Source organism: Coffea arabica, chromosome 4c, assembly GCF_036785885.1.
Source record: "Coffea arabica cultivar ET-39 chromosome 4c, Coffea Arabica ET-39 HiFi, whole genome shotgun sequence".
Taxonomy (NCBI): domain Eukaryota; kingdom Viridiplantae; phylum Streptophyta; class Magnoliopsida; order Gentianales; family Rubiaceae; genus Coffea; species Coffea arabica.
The window spans coordinates 2,980,313-3,005,601 of NC_092316.1; the positions used below are offsets into that span (position 1 = coordinate 2,980,313).

At 35.7% G+C, this 25,289-nt stretch overlaps 3 protein-coding genes across 4 annotated transcripts; 2 read left to right on the forward strand and 1 right to left on the reverse strand.

The window, feature by feature from the left end:
• The first annotated feature begins 1,706 nt into the window (after positions 1 to 1,706).
• Positions 1,707 to 5,146, forward strand: LOC113739440 (F-box protein At5g49610-like). 2 transcript variants are annotated; one of them, XM_027266654.2, is made up of 2 exons: positions 1,707 to 2,141; positions 3,626 to 5,146. In XM_027266654.2, the coding sequence occupies exon 2, from the start codon at positions 3,658 to 3,660 to the stop codon at positions 4,951 to 4,953; it is 1,296 nt and encodes a 431-aa protein (XP_027122455.1). In that variant the 5' UTR covers positions 1,707 to 2,141; positions 3,626 to 3,657; the 3' UTR covers positions 4,954 to 5,146. The 2 variants fall into 2 exon arrangements, with proteins under 2 accessions (XP_027122455.1, XP_027122454.1); XM_027266653.2 differs by having other exon boundaries at positions 3,658 to 5,146.
• A 7,702-nt stretch (positions 5,147 to 12,848) lies between these two features.
• On the reverse strand, positions 12,849 to 18,774 carry LOC113739670 (uncharacterized). The gene is made up of 7 exons (XM_027266954.2): positions 18,136 to 18,774; positions 16,376 to 16,511; positions 16,004 to 16,085; positions 14,924 to 15,099; positions 14,158 to 14,295; positions 13,915 to 14,054; positions 12,849 to 13,230 (listed from the first exon to the last, which is right to left on the reverse strand). Exons 1-7 carry the CDS (start codon positions 18,251 to 18,253, stop codon positions 12,974 to 12,976), a joined length of 1,047 nt encoding a protein of 348 aa, XP_027122755.1. The 5' UTR covers positions 18,254 to 18,774; the 3' UTR covers positions 12,849 to 12,973.
• A 1,969-nt stretch (positions 18,775 to 20,743) lies between these two features.
• Positions 20,744 to 24,728, forward strand: LOC113738451 (26S proteasome regulatory subunit 8 homolog A-like). Its single transcript, XM_027265656.2, has 9 exons — positions 20,744 to 21,132; positions 21,837 to 21,934; positions 22,344 to 22,568; positions 22,830 to 22,892; positions 22,972 to 23,135; positions 23,273 to 23,429; positions 23,552 to 23,650; positions 23,828 to 23,938; positions 24,390 to 24,728. Exons 1-9 carry the CDS (start codon positions 20,910 to 20,912, stop codon positions 24,528 to 24,530), a joined length of 1,281 nt encoding a protein of 426 aa, XP_027121457.2. The 5' UTR covers positions 20,744 to 20,909; the 3' UTR covers positions 24,531 to 24,728.
• The last annotated feature ends 561 nt before the right edge of the window (positions 24,729 to 25,289 follow it).

The following is a 25,289-nucleotide window of genomic DNA, read 5'->3' on the forward strand; positions in this document are numbered from 1 at the left end:
CAATACAAGATAGAGAATTCCCTCTACAAGAATTGACTAATCTTAAAAATTACATATCGTACGTATTCGTCATTGTCAAAAAACTACTGCAGCAACTATATGTAGCATTAGTAGTAGTAGTATGCATCAGTTGCAATAAAGGAATAATACAACGCATATAATACATCAGAAAGAAAAAATAATACAACGCATATAATACATCAGTTGCAATAATACAACGCATATAACTAGTGGCAATAAAGGAAAAAAAAAAAAAGAAAGAAACAACAAGAATTAAGATGTATGCAAAAATTACCTCGTTAAAAGGTTTGATCCCAAGATGTGAAGTAACTACAACTTGTTTGAGATTTTAGAATTTCTAGGGTGGACAAAGAAAAACATGGCCTCCTATTTATAATGACCTGATAATTGGGTTTTAAGAACTTCCAATTTCTGCTTTTGGAAGTTGGACAAAGTTTCGTGCATGTCCAACCTTATGGAAGCTTTCTATATATTTCCTCTGATGTTTTTCATTTTAGGAAACCGCTCTAATCCTTTTCAATTCATGAAAATGAAGAATTAATAAATCTAAAGTAATATAGAATTGTAAACATGCAACGCAACTAGAAAATGAATTTTGGTTTATATCCTTGTGACTTTAGTTTATTGTTGGAAAATATGTTACTCAAAACATGTATGGAACTTTGATTTGAATCTATCAAACTCTATTAACTTTTGTTTGGATTTGTTCAAAGTGGAAATGAAGAGAAATAGAATATAGAGTTACATTGGTTCAAAATTTTTTAGGTTTACATTTTCTCCTATGGCCGTCAAAGCTGAAGCAATACAAGCAACCCAGCCAGAAGGGCTGTATTTCTGGCTGATCGCTTCTGATTTAAGGAAGATCAGGTGCCCAGTCTTGGCTTCAGCTGTCAAGCGGAGTGGTATATGCATGACGATTTAAAAGTGCTATCTCTTAGTTTTCTTCTAGGTTTATTTGACGTAGGTGATTTGCGTACCATGCGTGATGAATTCTTAAAGTGCTGCTTTAGGTGAAATCTACAACTAGAAGGATAGAAGGAATCTGTGTATTTTCTGAAGAAACTTCCAGTGCTTGACCTTTATCATCTACTTTGTCACGAATATTTGCATCCGTTTTGTTTGATGGAGACTTATTATCATGTCATTGTGGGTTAATTATAATTGCCACGACAATTGAACCTGTAATCTTTGGCCCAATCGTTTTATCACGTTAAGGAACTGAAACCTTCATTTACAATATAGCAGGGCGGTCCGAGTTGATCGTTTGGAGGCACCTGGTCTTACTGCCCAAGCAAATCTTATTGTTTCCTCTTTACCTGCACGATCTAATCAGGCAGAGACAAAAGGTTTATTCCCGTCGAGAACCACCCAGCATCTCAGTCTGCCCAGACGAATAGGCAAGAGCACACAACAACATGCAAGAGCCTCTAACCTTTTCCCCAAAATCAGGCGACGTACTGTGACCATCCTGTGTTGCAAAGCCAATTGTTTTTTTCAACTGTCTGCAATTAAGGTTCGTACTGTCTTTGTTGTGTCGTCGGTAATTAGGATCCATAAATATTTTTGCCGAAATGTTGACCCTTTTTAAAATTTACAAAATTTAAAAAAGGGGGGGGGGGGGTATCGGATCCTTTGATTTTTGGGTGCAATGAACTTTAAATGCTTATTTACATCATTAATGTTTTAAATCCTCCATTGTTCAATTTCAAATGAATCTTTTCCACCACCAAGATTTCATCGGATACTATACTATTTCCATTTTGTGTTATGTATATAATCTTGTTGTGATTGATGGTTTAGATTTTACGATATCTTCCGCTAGGAAATTACCTAATCGATTCCTACAAATTGACTATCCCAATTATTCTCATCACACCGTAATCGCTCTCCCAAATTCCGCCATTTTCCATTTCTACAAATTTCTTAACCCTAGTTGGGATTCTATTTTGAGTTGAGATTACTCCTAACAAAAAAAGAGAAATTCTTTGGCCCTTTTGAATCTCATGTCCACCGAAATCACCTTCCCTAACCCAGTCAGAAGCGGTTGTGAGAAAATTGGACGTCTCTCTTCCGAAGAGAGACTCCACACTGCAGCATTAGGAGCAAGATCACCATTTGGAGTAAGCTTTTTCTTCTTCTTTTTTTTTTTCCAGTTTGTTATTCAGTTATGCATCTCTTTATATAAGGTGCTTTTTCTTGAATTATCTCTAGTATTTTCTTGGAGCAGTACTTTTTTATTAGTTTTCCAACTTGGTAGGAAATTTCGTTTTGGAAAAAAGATGAAATGCAAGATAAGCAATGGATTCCCTGCTTTATAACGGTAGCTGTTGAATGTTGACCATCTCTGCCTGCAAAAAATATAGTTCAACTCTTCCCTTTTTTCATCTGTTAATAATCAGCGCTTGGCTTATTTATTATGCTTTTGTTTTGGCTTTTTCTAGTGATTTGGGTTTTTGGAATATCCAGCTCTAATTTTCTGGGATCCACAAGTTCTGGAGAATGAATGAATCCACTAGCCTGCATAAATTTCTAGGCTAAAATTTGTTCCTGCATCAGCTACTTGGGATTTGGGTGGCCGGGGGGGGGTGGGGAGAGAGGAGGGGGTAAAGCTGGAAATGGTTGTCGATTTGCTTAAAGCGTCGACCACATTTCACAGTCACAGTGGTGATACTTGTTTTCTTCAATTATTCAATTTATAATTTTTGAAACTGCAAAAAATGCACTCAATTTTGTTCAATTGTTGGTATAGAAATGCTCATTCTGGAATATGACAATTTTAAATGGATTTGTGATGCCTTTATAGTAATTGTTAGGGGCATTATCTACAAAAAAGTGTAAAAACAAAAAAGATTGAATCTTTATTAGTACTGTATCAAAAAGTTTTGATTGATATCTTTGTTTATTATATGCATCAACTTCCTGTGCAGCAAAAATAGGGAAAAAAAAGTAGATCTTTACTTTGTCTTAATTGATATCTTTGCACAGCATATTGCCATTAATTTCCCATGCAGCATTCAAAAAAGCTTTGATTGTTGATTTCGAACTTATGCACATCAAATACGAACACAGCAATACAATTTTTATCATTTTAAGTTTTAATAGTGGCACATTAAAGTCTATAGTAGCTTCAGTTTTCAGTCATGGCAAAACTAATGCTATCCTTGTATTGACCAATTAATCCTTTTGAATTCATTTCTGGATCAGCTATTGGAATTTGAAAATTTAGAATGTATTTGGAATGCATTAGTATTTACTGTTAACAGTGGCGACATACAATAAAGAAGTTCAATGTCCTGTAACTTTGAAGTTCTGGTGTAACTTTGAAGTTCTGGAACTGTGGCTATCAATATACCGCTTTAAAAAAGAGAGAAAAAAAGATATGGTTGAACAGTGTTTCATCCTTTTACGTGTATAGAGACGTACCTTGTTTACATAAAGGCCTTAACAATGCTGTGCATATTTTATAAACAGTTTGCAATTGCAGACTTGTTCAACTGAGACATAGTTATGCTAGTTTTAATTCTCCCCCAGTTATCCTTTTTCCCGCTTATTTCCCTTCTTTAAGTGTCTTTTAGTTTAACTGAGTGTTAACGAATATTTGCAGTAGAGCATTGACTTCAGTGTTTTGTGGTCCAGATGGCTAAGGGGGTTGATCATATGCTCAAGAGGTATAACCTCCGTCCTCGTCCTACTTGCAGGAAAGTGCAATGTAATGTATCCCATTGCGTCCCAGAATCTAAGAGGCATACCTTATATCCTCATGCTAATGATCAGAAGATACGGCGGAGGCCTTCTATACCTTATCTTTCGCCAGAAATTATCTTCAATATTCTTGTCTACCTTCCTGCTGACATACTTTACAATGTGATGAGGTATGTCTGTCGAGAGTGGTACAACATCATCTCTAGTCCTACATTCATTGATGCACACCTCCTAAAGGTGGACAGGGGCATGCTTATCAAGCAAATTTATCCAGATTGCAATATACATTATGTCAAAATGGTGAAGCATGATCTTCCTGAGATCATTGAGGTAGACTCTTCTCATTTGCCAAGATATGGTATAAGTAGTTGTAATGGTTTGGTCTTGATGGCTAAAAGTCAAGAGGAAAATCGTTATGTTGCAAATTTAGTTACAAAGGAAGTTGTAACCCTCCCTCCTCCTTTAGCTGCAGCCAAGGCAAATCCAAGTTTTTCGGGTATAGGATATACTTGTTCAAAGAAATATAAACTGGTTGAGTTCTACTTTAATCATCAGGGGCCATTGGAAGGTGGGATACTGACTCTTGGTATTGATAGAGAATGGAGGTGCCTTTGCCGACGGAATGAAACTAGGGAAATTGACAAATTTAGTTTCATTGACTTGCTTTTCAAGAAGCCAATTGCTAGTGCAGAAGGAATTTTGCATTGGACACATTATAAGCTTCCTTTGGTTCTTAATTTAGATCTCGAAACTGAGATCCTCTACACTCGTGCCACTCCAAAATGTTCCGAGATGAATAGGCGGACTTATATGGGAACTGGACGGTCACTTTGTTTCATGGATTACTTGGGAAAGTTTTCATGGGAGCTCTGGTTGCTAAAAGATGCAGAAACTGGAGAATGGGATAAGCTGGCCATTATTGATCTAGGACCTCAGGAGAAAATGCTTCGGCGCACTTTGTGTCCGACAGGATTTCAAATTGTGCCTGTTGGTTTCCTGAAAGATGGGGAGATTGCAGTCCTCTATGTTGCACACGAAGATGGGATACCACATGAAAGGTATCGCCATCATAAGACACATCCATCAAGAAACTGCATTACGTATAATGTGAAGACAAGAGTGATCAACTCATTTCACTTGGATAAGGGTAGCACTTTTGAAATGAATGAGAGTTGGAGGTATACTCCGCATGTCAAGAGCTTGGTTTCTCTAAAATTTTCAGCTAATTAGTTGCTTCTTTTTCTGTTCCAAAAAAAAAAAAAAGATATTGGTGTGAGATGGAAGAAGAGGGAAGGGAGACTGGTTGGAACTAGAATAGCATCATTGTTGTGAGATGTCTTTCTTTCCCCATTAATTTATCAATGCCATGATCATGAAGGATTGGATTAACTTAGTCGTAATTTGTGGTTTCATTCTTGCATTATCTTGTGAGCATAGGAGTATTTGATATTTTCTGTTGGTATCTATAACTTTCTATTTCTCATCAAATTAGTTGCTACGTTTGGAAAATTTTTTTATTACAGCTGCAAAAGTTTTGTTTTTCAAATGTCATTGCACTCTTTTATTGGCTATAAAAAATCTCTCTTTGTTGGGTAGCTCGCTTTTCCATGATGATCGTAGCTAGTTTGACGCGTACCATTCAGGTCACCCAGCCATTGGATGTTCTCTAGAGAATCTTTTCAAGGCAATGATTCACAGGCTATAGGTCCATAATTGATAAGCTTTTCTTTACTAGTTAAGTCCTAAGAATATGATTTATAATTTTTGGGAACAATAATAGAAGTACAAAAATCTGAACTGCAGAAGAAAATCAATCTGAAAAATCACATACCCATTCCACGATTTGTGGCACCACCAAATGTAGTGGAAATGGTATAATTTGCATTCTGTGAGTTCTTCGTCTTCTGCTTGAACTGGAAAGCTTTTTATTCATGGGAGGGGACTATCATTCTTATGTTTGAGGTTGCTGCAAATTTCGCTTATAATGTTGGAAGATTGCAAAATGGATTCCTATCGTTTCAAACCCAATATTTGGCAACAATTTATAGGTTTTCTGCGTGAGAGATCAGAGACACAGTGTTGAAAGAAGAAACTTCAAAGAAATTGCCATAGTTGACTAATTGATTCTAATAATACGAGAAGTAATTCTTAAGTTTCTTTGTTTGCTTTTAATCAGCAAGCAAAAAATTTTTGCTCGAGAAAATGTAATGCAAAAAACATTGAATGACATTAGCCTAAACTTTGGATATTTGTAATTTCAGATAAAAAGTTCCAAGAATTAAAATGTGGATTCTTCAATTGCTGCTTGCCCCCTCTACTTTAGCTTCAGCTTCTGGTTCATCGCTGGGTTCCACTACCTCAAGCTTCTGGTTCGTTGCTAAATGGGTGCCCACTGTGAAGTGAAAAACATTTACTTTAGCATTTAGAAAAACTTTTAATAGAGCAAAAAAGCATGGGACAAAAAGTGATACTAATGGCATATTTTACAAAAGGAAGATGATCCTGTCATTTTAGACACAGCTTTACAGAGTTGCAATGGAATGAGAAGGGAATTCGTTAGCAAAGAATGAAAAATCTCCAACTGATCAAGACGATACAAAAGTATTTGACTCATATAAATTTAGCAAAGATCTTTAAACGCCAAGAATTTGTAGATTTAGCACTATCTATTATACACCTATGCCTGGATCTTAACTGCCTATGTAGGGGCTAAAGTCTTAGGGAATTGATCCATTTCCAACACAAAGCTTTTGAATGTCAATGAAGATCACAGAATAGTCAGTACACGATTCCATGACACTGGTCAATTATTTTCATGGTAGTATCGTCTAACTACTGCAGAATATGGTAAGGCTGATGACATCCAAGTATCATACTCGGGCTGTTCTCTGACCTAACAATAAACTTTCCAATCCACAACTACGCAGACGCAAACATATTAGGTTAAGCAAGAAGAGTTCTGTCAGGACTTTAAACATGACTCTTTGTAATATTTTACACTCGATAGATCCTATCTGTTCCAAAAGCCACTGAAATTGTCCGCAACCCCTTTTATATCAGAAGCAAAATGAAACAAATAAATGAGAAGCAAAAAGGAATAGGCTTAAGACCTTGCCATTTAAGCTGCCTAAGATCAATAACTTACCATTTATCTCTGAATAAGTGAAATCAGAAATGAATACATCAAGAAACACTCAGGGTCAATACTCAGCAAAGTTCTGTTATGAGTTAGTTTTGGAATTATTGGCACACTTCTTTTCCATATTCAGATAGACAAAAGGCATCGCTTGAAATTACCGTTACTTGTGAATTTTAGGAAACATGGCACCCTATAAGAGAAGGATTCATCTTTACATGTTACAGGTTGGAAAGCAGAATGAGGTAAAGGAAATGGGACTCTCTGCATCAATGCCTACAGCTTAGACAAAAGGGAAAAGAAGGGGTCAAAAGCATGAACTGATAACGGGGATAGGGATGGCGAGAATCAAGAAATCGTTGTAAGACAATAACATCATACGGTAAGAATTTTTAGCACGAGTATCAATCAAAGGAATTTTCCTGCAATAACAAAGTTTTACAACAATGACATATTTTACTACTATTTTGGTAATCTCCATATTCTCATTTTCTCAAAAATATTAGCATGAAATATATGAAGAAAAACTGACTTCGACTTTTCAACTCATTTAGAAAGCTGCAACAATGCTTCTTTAGCCCACGAATCTATTTAGCATAAACTTTTTTCCAAGCTCAAAACTTAGCTATTTAACATTTACTATCTTTGTATTAGACCCATAAACTCCAACACTAGAAAGTAGAAAATAGGTAAAACAGGGAAAGAGAGTAAAAGAAAAGCAACAGAATTCCTAAATCCTACAGCAAAATAGAAATGAAAAACAGAATTAATTAGGATGTGAATAGACAAAACTTCTTGTTTTTATTGTAGAGCACCTTGTCCGTTTTCAACGTAACTAGACAATTTAGTAACAACAATGTAGAAAAAGTAAACAATGAAATAAATGTACCTGATTTCTCTTTGAATTCTTTTCTCCTCTTCTTTAAGCTCATTGATTTCAAGCCTTAGGCTCTCAATTTGTGCCAAAGTCCTAAAACAATGACTTTGAACTGTATTACCAGGTCTTTCTAACATTTTCATAAACAAAAATATTACCCTGCAATATATTCTTAAACAAAAATATTACCCTGCATTTGGGTTGTTCCTCAAGGTGACCACAATCCCGCTATCATCTATTTTCATACAGAAGGTGGTGGAAACAATGTCTTCAATTTCTTTGATAAGATCAATACATTCTATCTGCCCCTGCTCAGCTCCGAAATTACTTTTAAGAGTACAAATAATGTTTTCCGCCAGTTTTGTAGAAGGCAAAGCATCAGAATCTGTAGGAATCTCTGTAAGGACATTGTAGTAAATCAGAGTTTCCAAAAGCTGCCGACGTAAAGATGTATCTTCATTGTTCATAAGGATTTGACTCACAAGTGCCCTCAATTCCTTCTTTTTCTGGTCCAGAGTATTTAGCAGTCCAGATAAACTAAAACAGTTAAAACAATGCAAATCAGTCAAGCATTGAGAATTAATATAGAGTGAAGAAATAAGGCAACACGTGAATAAAAAATTGGGCTGATAAATAGCAACTTTGATTTGTAAAATGGTAAATTTTGTTATCATCATTATTTATTCACAACTAAACCCCAATCAGTTATGACAATTTCTTAAAAAAATTACTATGAACATAACAAGACATATCATTCTAATAAAATAAGTTGTATGTACAATTATACAATCATTTAGTGTAACTTATACACCATAAACTCTAAAATATGGGGATAAATATCACTTATATTAAGAGAGGAAATTACCGTGTATTTGGACTTTGTGCATTTTCGCCAGAAGGACTTCCCATGTCCATGTTGGAGCAACCACCCGGGAAGTCATGTGACCTAGGCAATTCATTGATCAAATATGCTAAGGGCTGCAGTGATCTTAAGTGAGAGCAATCTTATCAATTGAATGTTCCTAAAAAGCTATCATATAATTTTATAACAATATTGGAGCAGAAGTACACAGTGGCATAATATTTGCATTAATCCTGCCGCTTTCCTCAATATTACGAGCTATACCTATGTCTTTCTACTTTTGTTGCAGAGTAGTGTACTAGCAGTACATTCTCAAGATCTAAGCTCATTCTGGACAACTTTTTCTTGGCAGTTTTTTGGGTTCAGAAAATTGCATTTCTGCATAGGTGTTACTAAGGGAATCAGAGGCAAATATTGAGGCAGTACAGAGCAAATTTCGTTTCTGTCAGATTTTGTGAGGTTTTTTGTGACAGATACACCAATTCACCTCATACCTATTCAGTTTTGATTCGGGTATGCCTTGATAAAAGACTAGTGAATGATAATTTTGTATAATAACGAGACGTATAAAAGAATAGTAAAACTTACATTGACGTCCTCATATCCACACCCAGGGGTGATGTACTGCTATGCCCTTGTCTACTAGTCTCGTCAGTATCTTTCCCCACCTCTTGCATTGTTTGATCTCGTTCAATGTCCGTCCCCACTTCTTGCATTGTGTGAACTCGTACATCTGAGTGGTTTTTTTTCTTACTTGGCCTAGTATTTATTGGCCCTTTTAGTGCAGCAATAACTTGTGGATCAAGTTTACTCCTGTTGGAAACATGGACTTATAAATAATATATGCTTAATAATCAATCACCCTTTAATAACTTTGCCTCATCCACACTATTACAGAGAATAACTTACCTTATGTTTCTCAATTGGACACTCCTACCCCCCTCCACATCAGCAGAGGTGCTGACTCCTATGGGTTGGAATCCCTGAACTGGTGACTCTACCTCCCTATCATGAGAGCTTTCTAAACCCATGCTGTCTCTTGTAGGCTCCAAACCCTCAACCTGTGGTTGTCGATGAGAGTTTTCAGGACCTATTGTGCCTCCTGTAGGCTCGAAACCCTCAACTTGTTCCTGTTGATGATTGCTTTCTTGACCTGTGGAGCCTCCAATAGGCTCAAAACCCCCAAATTGTGACTGTTGTGGCTCCATCATCTCCATATTATGAGAGCTCTGAGGAATTGTGCTGCCACCAATAAGCTCGAATCTCTCATCCATGCTCCCTCCCATAGTCTCATTTGCCCTACAAACAATGTGGCAGAATAGTTTGAAGAAAGAAATCTTAACATTTCAAGAAATGCTCATTCTTTAACCCATTTAGCTTCTACAAAAACATATTTAGTGTGGAATTGATGTCAACATGACTAATTAATTATCTTACCCAATTGGATTTCCAGCGATAGCATTATTCTCTATCTCATGAACACTATTCTCCGCGTCATCTGCACCTCTTTCTTCCCTAGACACCGGTACCCTATAAAATAATATTGATCAAATTTAAAGAAATGCAAATATAGTTCGGAAAATTTCCAACAACGCCCCAAACTTAATGAATTGTGTTATTCGTTTGAGTTGAGTTATATATACAACTCAAATATTACCTACGTCGCCTAGAACTTCTTGTCCTCCCTCTCAATGTAGCCAAGACTGTTGGATCAGTATAACTACTGTAGAAAGCATGAAAGTAAATCATGAGTGCTAAAGAGATAAAAGTTCTCTACCCAGAAAGTGAGTCGATTTGCATAATGATCAGTGTTACTTACTTTTCCTGCCTACAAGATCGAAAAGTAATTTCTTTTATCACTAGATTCCCAGAATCAACTCCTGGATATTAAAACTGAGTATGTAAATACAAGTCACAAAGTCCCCAAAGGAGAAAAAAAGAAAAAAGAAAGAAAAACATCAACATCCAAATTATTCTAACCTAGGCGAGTCTTCTGCCCCAGCGCTTTAAGGAGTGAGTTGGCAAAATCTACAACCAGATCTTTGGTATTCTGATCACCATATCCATCATACTTTGCATTGACTGGTTCCAACTTTTTTCTGTAATATTCCTTTTGGCTCTCAGTCAATGTTACCTCATGCTTGGGGCGCTCTTCGGCAGGTGGTAACTGCATACGCTTGCGTTTCTGGTATTCTTCTCCCACATTGCCACCTTGTTGCTGTTCTTGCGCTTGCTGCTGTTCTTGCAGAGTGGTATCTTGGCGGTCTTCCATTTATAACTGCAACTTAACCACTGAAAAATCAGGACAAACGCACATTGAAAAGAGAAGATATGTGATGCTAAAGGAGTAGAAATCCCAAATCCAATTCCAGAAGAACAAGGAACTAGAGAATGTTCTTGGAAGAACAAGAATCACGAAATTAGAGAGAGAGGAAGAAGCTAGCTGATCTCTCCTGTTTTTTTTTCCTTCTTTTTATTTGCTTTAGGGCAAAAAACTGCCTAACTAGCCATCAGCAATAACCCAAATAACTAACTTCCAGATCAGCATTAACAAACTAACTGTCAAGATTCCCTTGTACTGATTACAATCAAGAATTGCTAACTTTGATATCAAACGGTGCAAAAATAACAAAATAACTCCATAATGCATCATAATCCAAATTAATTTTATGCATTAATTATATATAAAAAATATACATCACAATGTATGTTTACACGGTTTAGCACCTTGAATGTGATCATGCATGCATGCACGCATGCATGGGAAGCAGAAAACAATACAAGATAGAGAATTCCCTCTACAAGAATTGACTAATCTTAAAAATTACATATCGTACGTATTCGTCATTGTCAAAAAACTACTGCAGCAACTATATGTAGCATTAGTAGTAGTAGTATGCATCAGTTGCAATAAAGGAATAATACAACGCATATAATACATCAGAAAGAAAAAATAATACAACGCATATAATACATCAGTTGCAATAATACAACGCATATAACTAGTGGCAATAAAGGAAAAAAAAAAAAAGAAAGAAACAACAAGAATTAAGATGTATGCAAAAATTACCTCGTTAAAAGGTTTGATCCCAAGATGTGAAGTAACTACAACTTGTTTGAGATTTTAGAATTTCTAGGGTGGACAAAGAAAAACATGGCCTCCTATTTATAATGACCTGATAATTGGGTTTTAAGAACTTCCAATTTCTGCTTTTGGAAGTTGGACAAAGTTTCGTGCATGTCCAACCTTATGGAAGCTTTCTATATATTTCCTCTGATGTTTTTCATTTTAGGAAACCGCTCTAATCCTTTTCAATTCATGAAAATGAAGAATTAATAAATCTAAAGTAATATAGAATTGTAAACATGCAACGCAACTAGAAAATGAATTTTGGTTTATATCCTTGTGACTTTAGTTTATTGTTGGAAAATATGTTACTCAAAACATGTATGGAACTTTGATTTGAATCTATCAAACTCTATTAACTTTTGTTTGGATTTGTTCAAAGTGGAAATGAAGAGAAATAGAATATAGAGTTACATTGGTTCAAAATTTTTTAGGTTTACATTTTCTCCTATGGCCGTCAAAGCTGAAGCAATACAAGCAACCCAGCCAGAAGGGCTGTATTTCTGGCTGATCGCTTCTGATTTAAGGAAGATCAGGTGCCCAGTCTTGGCTTCAGCTGTCAAGCGGAGTGGTAAATGCATGACGAGTTAATAGTGCTCTCTCTTAGTTTTCTTCTAGGTTTATTTGACGCAGGTGATTTGAGTACCATGCGTGATGAATTCTTAGTGTGCTTCTTTAGGTGAAATCTGTGCTGCTCTAGAAGGATAGAAGGAATCTGTGTATTTTCTGAAGAAACTTCCAGTGCTTGACCTTTATCATCTACTTTGTCACGAATATTTGCATCCGTTTTGTTTGATGGAGACTTATTATCATGTCATTGTGGGTTAATTATAATTGCCACGACAATTGAACCTGTAATCTTTGGCCCAATCGTTTTCTCACGTCAAGGAACTGAAACCTTCATTTACAATATATCGGGGCGGTCCGAGTTGATCGTTTGGAGGCACCTGGTCTTACTGCCCAAGCAAATCTTATTGTTTCCTCTTTACCTGCACGATCTAATCAGGCGGAGACAAAAGGTTTATTCCCGTCGAGAACCACCCAGCATCTCACTCTGCCCAGACGAATAGGCAAGAGCACACAACAACATGCAGGGAAGAAAAAAAAACGCAGAAATAAAAAGTGCACTTAAAAACATATTTTTATTTTTTCTGAAAAAAAGCCCCGATAATAAATATCCAAGGCATACACAACTAGCCTATCAGGTAAACACCTCAAGACAAAAGACACAAGTACTGTAGAGTATAGTCAGACGCCTTTTTCCACTCCTTCAACAGGCTCCTTGACGTCCGTAAGATTGATCCCCTCAACCATTTCGGTTACATCTTCAGCTGCATCATCCTTCACCTTGCCACTGGGTCCATTTGCCATAATTGTCTCCTCCTCGTTATGATTCAATATCTGCCATATTCTAATAGTCCCATCTTCAGAACCAGAAGCATAAGATTCACCCCCTGGAGAGAACCGGACACAGTGCACAGGACCATGATGACCCTTATTGCAGGCTACAACGACACAAGATACAGTTAGAATAAGGGTTTGATGTAATTCCAGCAGAACTACAAAACCAGGTTTAATCTTTCCAAAGATCAAAAGTACGATGTCTAAATTTAGAAACTTTTATTTCAGAATTTTATTATCACCTGCAAACTCCAATACTAGTAACAAAATTAGTAGCAATCGAAGATGACGTTAGAACTTAGCCGTAATCCTATTCTAGTAGTACTTCAAAAACGGAAACAGCAAAAGCAGTTAAGTTTTTCAGGTTTCGAACGCTCTAGATGCACCATGTTGTTGTCAATAAAAGGGCATGAAACATGACTTTCTTATCCTAATCGTTGCTTGTCCTAATACTTACTAATTCCATCCCCCTTAAAGCACTCGGGTACCAAAATGAAACAATGACACGAGAACACAAACGGACCATAAAACTTGAAAGAACAAGTAACTTCCACACTATACAACGAAAGAAGCAGAGCAACAGGAGACCAAATGGTGTGTCTGAAACAGACAGTTTTATTTGACTGCCTACCAATCGCGTTTACGGCATTATCTTTTGCCATAGTCCCCACAAACCAAGAGAACTCCATATTAGACGAAAATACAGAGAAAGAGAAGGGTCAAATAAAAGGGACCCCCACCCACAAAGACGGATGCAGCAAGCACTTTACAAGGTCAAAGATTCATACCAATTTCTGCACCAGTGTGAAAATCAAAGACATGAACCCACATGTCTTCACCTCCAGCAACAAACTTATTCCCAAATCTGGGTTCCAAGGAAGCTGATTCCATATTGCAAGGCATGTCATAACTCCTCACCAATCCAAAGCTGGTCAACAAATAAACAAATCATCGGCCATACCAAATCAAAAGATAACAGAAGCCATGATTGACAAATTTGCTTCAGAATACAAATTAGTAAGCTAACGTACTGATTTGCATCCCAAAACTTAACAGTGGAACCATCGACTGTTGTTATATAGCGGCCATCATGACTCACTTCAGTACTAGTTACAGCTGACTTGGTCTCGAGTGTTCTGACAATTTTTCCACTTCTGACATCCCATAACCTACAGCACAATTGTTATGTAAAATGATAAAACTAAAGAACTTGCACAATAAGTCAAAAACTTCAATGATGACAGTTGAAACTCTTAAAAAAGGGATCAAGAATAACACCCAACTTCAAGCAGAGAAAATTCAAGCGACTAAAATGTGCAGATGGTGTTACCAGCACATAATTAGAATCCAATTCGAAATCTATTGAAAAAACAAAGAAGGCAAGCAAACCACATCCAACAGGTAAAAGAAAAAGGTCCCCTGAAAAAGGCTTCTTCAATTCTTCTCTTTTCTGTGTGCAACAGGGAGAGGGGGGATTGTGAAAAATTTTAGTATTTCATCTCACCTGGCAAACTTTGCCAGGAAAGTTTATATCAAAAAAAAAAGGTAAGGTAACAGCTCGAAGAATCTTTTCCTCTTTCCTAATGTTCTTTTCACCAGAATTAGGGATGTGTTAGAATTATCTCACTACATATGTTCTATCGCACAATAATACTGACTAATTTGGTTCTAAAATGTTTATCCATCTAGGTTCTCATGCAAAGTTTAAATAAAGTAGGGAAAGAATTATAGCTAACCGCAACAAACACCTAAGAACCTGGGGTGGAGTACATCATCTATTATTTTTCATCCACATACCTCACACCACCGATATCCGTGCATGAACTTAATATACTTTGGTCACTATGAAGCCATGCAAGAGTTCTAACTGAACCAGGAGAATCATGAACTTCCCTTGGTGGTGCATCTGGTTGGTTTAAGTCATATATTCGAAGAATCTTTTCAAAACCACCAGTGAGTAGTAGGTGTGTATCCTGCAAGAGCATCAAAAGTCAATTTTGTCAATGTCTTAAAAATCTTACAGAGTATACTGAACTAAAATATTATTGCACTTGCTTATTTGCGTAATGAATAAGACATGCACTAAGGGCTTGACATTTCTTAGGATAAGCAAGAAAAGATTACCAATGGTTCATACTCAAGGAAGGGAAACACCCCTAACTTATAAAAGCACCACAAAAAGTTCAATAAGCATAAACCTGGAAGGTAGGTCCTCAAAAGGCTTCATGAGCAAAAGGATCAAAAGATATCAAATTATAGCAAATACTGATAAAAAAATGTATGTTAACTAGGCCACCTTTAAGGTTCTATGAACTTCTTTAACATGACATGCTTAGAACTATTTGAAGCTTTCCACATCATCAAGTCCATCTTCCAGTTGAACTTTATGCTAGAAAAAATGAAGCTTTTAACAAACTACAACGTATCCAAAAATAGTTGCAATATTTAGCACTTGAAGATATACCAACCAAGAAAGTGTGTGCTTTAAGGAAAAGAATATATCAACTAAAAAGTCACAAGCCCCACAATCCAGTCAATTAAAGAGAAGAACATTCTCAAAAGCTCCAAATGCTACAGTCCAACTAGAAACATGAATGATATTTGAGAAACTCTTAACAGGTTTAAAAACTACACATACTCATTTACTTAGGGCAGAAGGACGACCTAAAACTACCTCCCTGCTCAAGTTAATGGAAAATGCATAGGGACAACAGCAACTCAAATTTTCACAAGCAAAAACATTACAGCAAAAGGGAAGGCAAACCCAAACAAGCAGCTAGTATACAGCAAAAGAAGAATTGCTCAGAATGATAAGTCAGCTCAATATAAAATGCTTGAAACGTAATTGCCTCAAGACGTCAAGTAACAACCAGTCACCTCTGAAAAGGAGCATGCCCGAACTATGTGTTTGTGCTCAAATGAATGCAATTCATCCCCACTTAATGCATCCCATAGTTTCCTGTAAAAAACAGTCACCATTTATGAACAGAAAATGTACGCTGCCAACCCTACAGCTCTCGACCACAATTCTAGAATATAAGACATGACATAAGCATGTTGGATGCTGATGATTTTGTTCTGCTGTCAAAAAGGCTTTCATACAAATAATTATTCAATTGAAACTATTTGAGTCAGGAAAACGATTTACTCTAATTTCAGAAAAAAAAAAGCAATCATTACCTTATGAGAACACATTAGATAAGATACTTGCGTCCCAGAAATCAAAGAGAAACAGAAAAAGCTACTTACGCACTGAAATCAGCAGATGCAGATGCAGCACGTAGAGCAGGTTTATCCAAACAACAACTCCAAACTGCACCTTTATGTCCTTGAAAGGTTCCAATCCAATCACCAGTCTCTCCATTTCTCAACATTGGATTGGAATCTGACATGAAAATAAACTAGTAATTAACCAGAGTCTATTCTCTTATACTCAATAACCTTTTAACTGAATACAATAACAACCATCTCTTGACAATATTGCTTTATACTTTCAGATAACAGGTCTCATAACAAAACCTCGCCATCCCTACTTCTGGATTATTTTTTTATTTTTTTTGAAAAGGAGTTCTATACTGTACCATCAAAATGAAAATCAACATTCATTTTCATGAAAACCTAACAGTAGTTTTTGGTCAAGTGTCGAGTATTCAAATGTCAAATGACCAGGATAAATGTTTCTTGGTATACCACTAGGAACATGATAAAAAAGATACAAAGATAAATCTTCATAAGTAAATCTTGGAAGCCATTGGTAAGTATCTTGGCAAGTCACTTAATCATACCTGACCTAAAAAATATCATTTCATTTTACTGGTCACAATCCATAGCAAGTTGAGAGGCCAGAATGCCACACCTCATTATCGTAGCTCAGTGAATCACACTTGCTTACGATATATATACTGCCCAATATGTAATAGAAAGAGACCTCCCCAACAAGTGAAAAAAAGTAATCAGACATCAAGAAAATTGATTGCGAGTAAGTATTTGGGGTCTGGAGATTACAAAAAGGAGCTTACACAGTCATTCAAACGTTACTTACACTCATGATAGCAACAGACTGGCTGTATATTTCATGGCTAGAAACAGTAACTAGTTTCAAGTACGAATTGGTACAAATGACCGTGATATCATGGACCAAAAGGTTTAAATTAAAAAAATCTTAAGCTAGTTATGAGAATTAGAACATGTCGTGTAGGTGCAACTGAAGACAAAGGACTTGATAAATAGACAAATAAAAAGAGATGGCCAAAAACGTTCTTTCTGGAAAGATTACTGTAACTTTTTACAATTAGCTGCAATTTCAAATTGGAATGGTGAACTCCCTACTACATCTGCCTATAAGCTGACTTTGACATGAATACTGAGCAAGTGAAAGACAAACTGGACCTGGTTATGAAAATAACAGGACTTAACGATAAAGCGATCATAGCGATGGCAATTACTGCTAAAGCCCAACCTAAATCCCAACTCTCAAAATAAAGAAAACCAAAGAATTCAATTCGCCAAGGATTCGAGCAAGGATATTGAGACTGAAGTACATATCCTTTCAGGATGCCCAAAAGCCTAATGGTCGGACAAATTTGTTAGCTCAGGAAGCTGCAAATGAACAAGATTTGCTCAATTTACAAGAATGGGTAAGTGTGAATATGAAGGAAAGGCTAGAGATTAGGTCGGTGCTATCCGTTTCCTTTCTTTTAATTCTGGTAGCAATTAACTGGGAATGCTTTTGAATACTCATTTGCGTAATTAGCTGGGAATGCTTTTGAATATTCATTTGCTTGGATAGTTGGAAGGAAGAGAACATAGAGGCCATCAAACGTCAAAGCAGTAATCCATTCATTATAATTCTCCTAACCATTAACTAGCAGGGGAAACCAGATTGCTAAAGCGTACACAGAAATATGATGAACTTGTAAAATTCGTATCAACAAACTAGATTGCTCAACTAAAACCGGGAACTAGTGTTCAAATTCATATGTCTAAATAATTCTGGAAAAAGGAATTACCCTTGCTCGCACTGATGAGGAAGAACCCATCTGGAGTAATTGGGCTGTAAAACAAATCCACAACCGGACGAGAATGACCATGGCAAACAAGGGGAGCAGCACCCTTTTTCTTATCCATTACTTAACCGATCCAGCGAAAAAGAAAAAAAAATGAAAGAAAATTATAACTTTTTTCTGTAGAAGTGCATCTTTTTCAAATTCAAAAAAAATCTAAAGTCCAAATTATTTAACCAGAAAATCACACAAATTCCCTGATCCCAAATCAATCACTTGTAATACCACCTCTTTTTTCCCCACTCTTAATACAGTGACAATTGACCCCTAAAAAACCCACAATTGCCTCCGCAAATTAAACCCCAAAAAAAAAGTTTTTTCTACTTTTTAGATTTTGATTTTTTTATCATACACAGCAAAGTCAGCTATACGTATACTGGCGTACATGATTCGTCAGTATAACAACGATTGGTGGCAAATTAAAACAGGAAGAAACCCTAATCAGAGGATAATTCAATTAAGTTGTGATTGGATTCACACCTCCTAATCAGATCAAGTTTTATTTGTGAAAGAAAAGGGAAAAAATAAAAAGAAAAAAAATACTCTAAAAATTCACACTACATAACTAGATGTAGGGCTGGGCGCAAAGAAGCTTGAGAGGCGAATGGTTGCCTTTTATAGAGTCGAGAAATTCGTCAGAGTGTTGCCTTTTTTCCAAAAAAAAAAAAAAAAAAAATTTGTGATTTTATAAGAAGAAACCTTAATTTCTTATCAAATTATGGACTTACCCAGGAAAAGCTGTCTGGTTGGAATGGAAATAACTAGAGCACTTTTTGATATAATTTTTTGAAAAAAATACTAGAGCACTTTTTTAACGTGTTGTATGTGAGATAAAAAAGTGATTAAAAAATGTGTTGATAATGTAAATAAGTCAGTGTGTGTAAATAAAATAAAAATAATGTGTAATCTGAATTTTTGACTTGGATTGTAAGGTTTATTTACTATCATGTGTTTGGATAAATGATTATTGAAAATATTATTTGAAATAAATACTATAACATTTTTTATAATACAATATATGAATGTTAAATAAAAGGTGATTGAAAAGATAAAATATAAAAATAAAATTAAAAATATGCAAATAAATGTTTTATTTTTTTTGCAAATAATACCAATTCAAATATATCTAATATGCTATCAATACAATTCCCAAGACACAGGCCTACGTACCAGCGCTCTTGATATAATTCTTTTAATATAATATAATATGATTCTTTTAATATAAAATGATTAATATAATTCTTTTAATTAAAAATGATGCTATGATTTTTTTAACCTTTTTTGTTATTTACTAGTATCTATATGTGTACGCTCATAGATTTTGAAACTTACATTGAGTATGGTGGTGAAACATATACAAAACATTAGTAAGAATGAGAAATGACTAGTCTGACCAGAATTCGTGAATATTGCAAAATAAATTGTTGAATAAGTTTAAAAAAAAAGAAAGAAATAAACTTGCTAAGATTTAATTGGTAAAACTAGAGATACTATCGAGGTGATCATATTTGAGCTCGAACTTGAAATTTGGTAACATACTAATGAATATTCCAAGCAAAACTTGGTCCGGAAAAACTTTCGAGTTTTATTGAATTTAGGGACGGGAGTTCGATAGTGGTTTGAGAGCTCGAGGACTTGCAGCAAATGACTTAATCACCCCTGAACATGGAATAGCTACACTGGTTATAGTCATAAACATTGTAACAAATAAAACTGAAGTAATAATTTATAAACAATAACATAATAATTAGATATTTAATGAAAAAACTCATTAGAGTTAGTTAAGCTTTCGAATCTCCAAAATCAGTACTTGAGCTTGACTCAAAATCTCAATCGAACAACTTGAGCTCGACTTGAACTCTCAGCTCACGTTGCTCAATTAAATATCCCCCTAGGTGAACCCAAACAAATATCAAAGAAGTAGGGAAGAAAAACAAAACAAAGAGTAAAAAATAAAATACAAAAAAATCTCAACATAATATCTCTTAATAGAGCAGCATATTGTCCTGATTTAAGTTATCAATAGTGAAGTGAAAATAAAGAGTAAACATTCCATGCTGAAAACCTAAAAAATGAAAAGAATAAAACATCAAATTAGTTCTGTCTATAATAGAAAAAGAAATATATTAAGGGCGCAGTTTTATTTAGTTAAAAATTAAATGAGTTATTTGTAAATTATATATTTTTGGTTTCCTCCTCCAATTTCTGAGATTATATCTATATATACTAGTGCTAGAGGCATAACCTACGAATGTGCAAATTATGGATAAAGTTTTTTTTTAATAAAAAGACAGGAGTTATTTATTTTTCTTATTTGCTGGCAACGAATGTAAAAGTTATTAGAATTTTGATTTGGAAAAAAAAGAAGGAAGTTATTTGAAGTTTTTATGAAAGAAAGTTATTTAAAGTTAGAATAAAAAAGTTTTTGAAAATTGTTGAAATTGAATTTAGTTTATTTGTGGTTATATGTATAAAATATAAATCCTTACTTATTTGAGGACAAAATTAGAATAATAAATAATGATAAAAGATTTTAATGGCAAACGCGATGCTCATGCTGCTTTATGGACCATATAGAAAGATACATGTACACACACACACAAACACTCGGGACAGAAGAAAGCATAACTTGACCAAGACGAAACCTATTCTGCAAATCCACTTTACCCAGGGGAGCTCATTACCGAAATCTTTCTAGAAATCGAAAAGCCTATTTTGTCATGGGGATGGTGGCAGTCGAGAATAATTGGCCGCCGGAGGGTGCCGATAACGCGACGAACCATAACAATCAACAGCAAGGCGGTGGCGGAGGTAGAGGCGGGGGTGGAGAAGGGCTGCGGCAGTACTACCTGCAACATATCCATGATCTTCAGCTCCAACTCCGGCAACGTACACACAATCTTCAGCGTCTTGAAGCCCAGCGCAACGATCTTAATTCCCGAGGTCTCTAATTTTTCTCCTATTTTCAGCTTACCCTGCTCTTCCCCTTCCGCTAATCAGGGGAAAAAAATAGTTGAATTGATTTTTATTTAGCTCTATTTATTTGTTTTCTTAAGCTTTTCAGCCAGTCACTCTTATTTTGTTCTGTTTCTTTTCTTCCTTTTTCTTACTAATATCTAGTTAGTATTTAGCATGGGGGACGATAATTAATGGATCAAGTCTGGCATTTAAATTTTGGAATCAAGGAATGTGTGTGGAAATTAGAGAGGAAATCCAGGAATTGGCAGGATGATGTTACAAATAGAGTGTCTTTACTGTTTATTGTTGGCCCTCTACTTGGAAATTGAAACTCGCGTTCGATATCAAGAAGTAATTTAGTGGACTTCCTTCAACTTCAGAATATACCCAAAAAAAAAAATATTAGTGGATATCATGGTGGGGGATTGCATTTGGCCGATTAACGTACGTTTGTTTGTTTGTTTTTTTTTTTTTTTTTTTTTTGCAACATAGGCACACAGAGAACATATTCGGATCAAGTATTACAACATCTCATGGTTACATTAAATTTGTCTTAATTTCAATGTGAGATTGAGACTGAGATGTGTTTGGTGTTATTTCTGCTGTCATTATTTACTTCCTTTGGTTGTGTACTGTTCTTTAACTGTTCCGTGACATGTGCTGTTATTTTTTCCTTCCAATGCAAACAGTGAGAATGCTGAAGGAAGAGCTACAGCTTCTACAGGAGCCGGGGTCTTATGTTGGTGAAGTTGTCAAAGTCATGGGAAAATCAAAGGTCTTAGTTAAGGTTGGTGATTTATATTCATTCCACGCTAATTAGGATTATCATCTGGTTAGTAGCCTTCAGTTTCTTCTCAAGCTAGTAAATTCCTAGGAAGTTTAGTCAATGATAAATAAGGGAATGAAACCATCAAAAACTAGTCTTAGTCCTTATATGTGCAGCTTTGATGAAATTTATATCATTTTGAACATTCGTATTGATCTACTTTCATCTCTGACTCTACAACTTTCATACTGTTTACTTATGGTAGCTTCCTGTCCAAGCTATCATACTTTTACCTTATGATAGCTTTCATTTTGCACTGTCATAGTTATTACAGCTTTGCACCTGTTTTTGAATTTTTATTTTGCTTCCGTTATCTTTATATGTTTACGAAATGTGCTGGGAATTTTTTTTTTCTTTTTTTGACATCCAGGTTCACCCTGAAGGGAAGTATGTTGTTGACATCGACAAGAATATTGACATTACGAAGATTACTCCATCAACTCGAGTAGCATTGCGAAACGATAGCTATGTGCTTCACTTGATGCTGCCCAGCAAAGTTGATCCTCTTGTCAACCTAATGAAAGTTGAGAAAGTTCCAGACTCAACTTATGACATGATTGGTGGTCTTGACCAACAAATTAAAGAGATAAAAGAGGTACAGTTTTGGGCTTCGGTTTTTTGCTCGCTGTGTATTCTGGTTCTCATTCTCTATGTACTTGTTAACAAGAGAAAAAGGTAACTAAGTACAATTATGGCTGGAAGGTTGCTGTTCTCTGTGACTGCTCTTGGAAATGGGACTTCTAAAGTGTTTGTTGTAGTCTGTTGATTCCACCATAAGCATAACAGATGCATAGCTTTATGTTTTCTGTGTCTTTTGAGTTTTAATCCAATCTTCTGTCTTCCGACCATTTTACAGGTCATTGAGTTGCCAATCAAACATCCTGAATTGTTTGAAAGTCTTGGAATAGCACAACCGAAGGTGGGTTAAATAATGATGATTTGTTGATGTACATAATTTTATATGCTTATCTAACCTACATTGTATTGAACTATTGAAGGGAGTCTTGCTGTATGGGCCACCTGGAACAGGGAAAACCTTGCTTGCAAGGGCTGTGGCACATCACACTGATTGCACCTTCATTAGAGTTTCAGGGTCTGAGTTAGTTCAGAAATACATTGGAGAAGGCTCTAGGATGGTTAGAGAGCTTTTTGTCATGGCAAGGTAAATCCTTTTTGCTCTTTACATTCCCAGCGTTGGATTTAGTAATGTATCTTGAAGCCTTCTTTTTGCTTCTCTGAGTGGTTGAATTGCTATTGTAAGAACCAGTCCATGCAATTGACACTTATGATTTTTGACAGGGAACATGCTCCCTCGATCATTTTCATGGATGAAATCGATAGCATAGGATCTGCTCGCATGGAATCTGGAACAGGAAATGGGGATAGTGAAGTTCAACGGACTATGCTTGAGCTTCTCAACCAACTCGATGGATTTGAAGCCTCGAATAAGATAAAAGTAGTATTCAAGTTTCTAATCTAATGCCTTTATTTATGTGAAGTCTCTTTGCCTTTCTTATATCTTCTCGGGACACCTTCAATCACATGGTTGTTTCGAACTGATTCTAATGATCTATGCAGGTTTTGATGGCAACCAATAGAATTGACATTTTGGACCAAGCACTCCTTAGGCCTGGTAGGATTGACCGGAAAATTGAGTTTCCAAATCCTAATGAAGAGGTACTTCTGTGTTTCGCCCAGTTGTTCATTTTCCTTCTGTTTTGCAACCTTTTTCTTTTGTTAGACTGCATTTTACTTGGCAATGGCTACATTTTAGATTTATTTTCCAGATTTTCGTTTAGCGCTGTTGTTATCTAAACTAGTAGTCATATTCTAAATTTGCGAAAATGTCTTCAGTCTCGTTTTGACATCTTGAAGATACACTCAAGAAAGATGAACTTGATGCGTGGTATAGATCTAAAGAAAATTGCAGAGAAAATGAATGGTGCCTCGGGTGCAGAACTTAAGGTATGTTGGTGTTTTAATTGCAATTTTCATACCCTGTTCCGAAGTTAGTGTCTTAATTTAGAAAATGGAATAGGAGTACATATGGAGTTTGGTTATTGCGCAAGTAAAAGTGTTACTACCGTGGTATTCTGATCTACATCAAACTTCATGACCAGTCACCTCCTTATTATGGATGATGAGAAAATAAATAAGTCGAACGTGCTTGTGCAAGACAAGGTTTCTACTTTTAAAAATGGCTTTTGTGTTTGAAAATTGCTCAAGGTTCTCCAGCTGGAATACTCAAGATTCATCTCCTTTCACTAGATAAATTTGCCTGCTCAAGCTGAATCTTGAACTTTGCTTATCTCGGTCTCTTCTAAATCCTTAGGATCATTAGGAAACCAATATATGAGTTTGGTATGTTGGAAACTTATTACTGAGAGCCTTGAGATTCTCTTTGCTTCTTTTGCAGGCTGTTTGCACTGAAGCAGGAATGTTTGCTCTGCGGGAGAGGAGGGTTCATGTCACTCAAGAGGACTTTGAGATGGCAGTGTCTAAAGTGATGAAGAAGGAAACAGAGAAAAATATGTCGCTAAGGAAGCTGTGGAAGTAGGCATTCTGAGGCTGCTTATTTTCGTTAGCAGTCAATTGGGTAGATGCAAGAGGATGTCATCAATTGTATGTTACAGTTAGCATTGGTGTCATAAAGAATCGAATTAATTTCTGTGAGGAACTTCCCCACATTTTTTTTTCCCTCGAGAGCCTACATTTTCGTCACTTGAGACGTAATAACCTTGCAATGTTTCTTTCACCTCTTTGTTGCTATAGCTTCTCTTTAATGCAAGTATATCTCTATAGCCTGTGAAGTGTATATTTGGGCTTTACAGAGCGTAAGATCCGCGGTGTTGCGTCCAACAATTCGAAGTCCCTGATGGGCCCCGGCTGATTGCTATGAACTCGGAAAGAAACCGTTCACCCACTCGAAGTCCCTGGTCTGCGACTGTCAATCTGTCATGCATAAAAAAGTACATTTAGCTGTTAAAAGTACTTTTATAGTTTCTGACAAACATCATCATTCCGTAAAATTAGAAATTGCATCTTTGGTGCTAGAAATATTTTTAGCAAAAGTTTAAATTTGGTACTTTTAAATAAGCTTTTGCAATTTAAAAAATAAAATATTAAATTTAATCATTTTATCCTATCTTATAAAATAAATAAAGAGATAAATATATTTAAAAATTTTCAAATTATACATTATTTAATACAATAAATATTTCTTAAATTATATTTTTAAATAGTATATTTAAAAGTATTTAATTATTTAATAAGTACTTTTATTAAAAATTTTATGAACAAATAAACTGTGGTGACA

Excerpts from the sequence above, each read along its gene's own strand:
- LOC113739670 (XM_027266954.2), bottom strand. The coding sequence starts at position 18,253 with ATGGATAAGAAAAAGGGTGCTGCTCCCCTTGTTTGCCATGGTCATTCT. Across the intron at positions 14,296-14,923 it reads ACGGATATCGGTGGTGTGAG|GTTATGGGATGTCAGAAGTG; the intron begins GTATGTGGATGA and ends ATTGTGCTGTAG. Across the intron at positions 14,055-14,157 it reads AAGTTTTGGGATGCAAATCA|CTTTGGATTGGTGAGGAGTT; the intron begins GTACGTTAGCTT and ends TTTGTTGACCAG.
- LOC113738451 (XM_027265656.2), top strand. The coding sequence starts at position 20,910 with ATGGGGATGGTGGCAGTCGAGAATAATTGGCCGCCGGAGGGTGCCGAT. Across the intron at positions 22,569-22,829 it reads AAATTAAAGAGATAAAAGAG|GTCATTGAGTTGCCAATCAA; the intron begins GTACAGTTTTGG and ends ACCATTTTACAG. Across the intron at positions 23,939-24,389 it reads CCTCGGGTGCAGAACTTAAG|GCTGTTTGCACTGAAGCAGG; the intron begins GTATGTTGGTGT and ends CTTCTTTTGCAG.
- LOC113739440 (XM_027266653.2), top strand. The coding sequence starts at position 2,025 with ATGTCCACCGAAATCACCTTCCCTAACCCAGTCAGAAGCGGTTGTGAG. Across the intron at positions 2,142-3,657 it reads GAGCAAGATCACCATTTGGA|ATGGCTAAGGGGGTTGATCA; the intron begins GTAAGCTTTTTC and ends TTTGTGGTCCAG.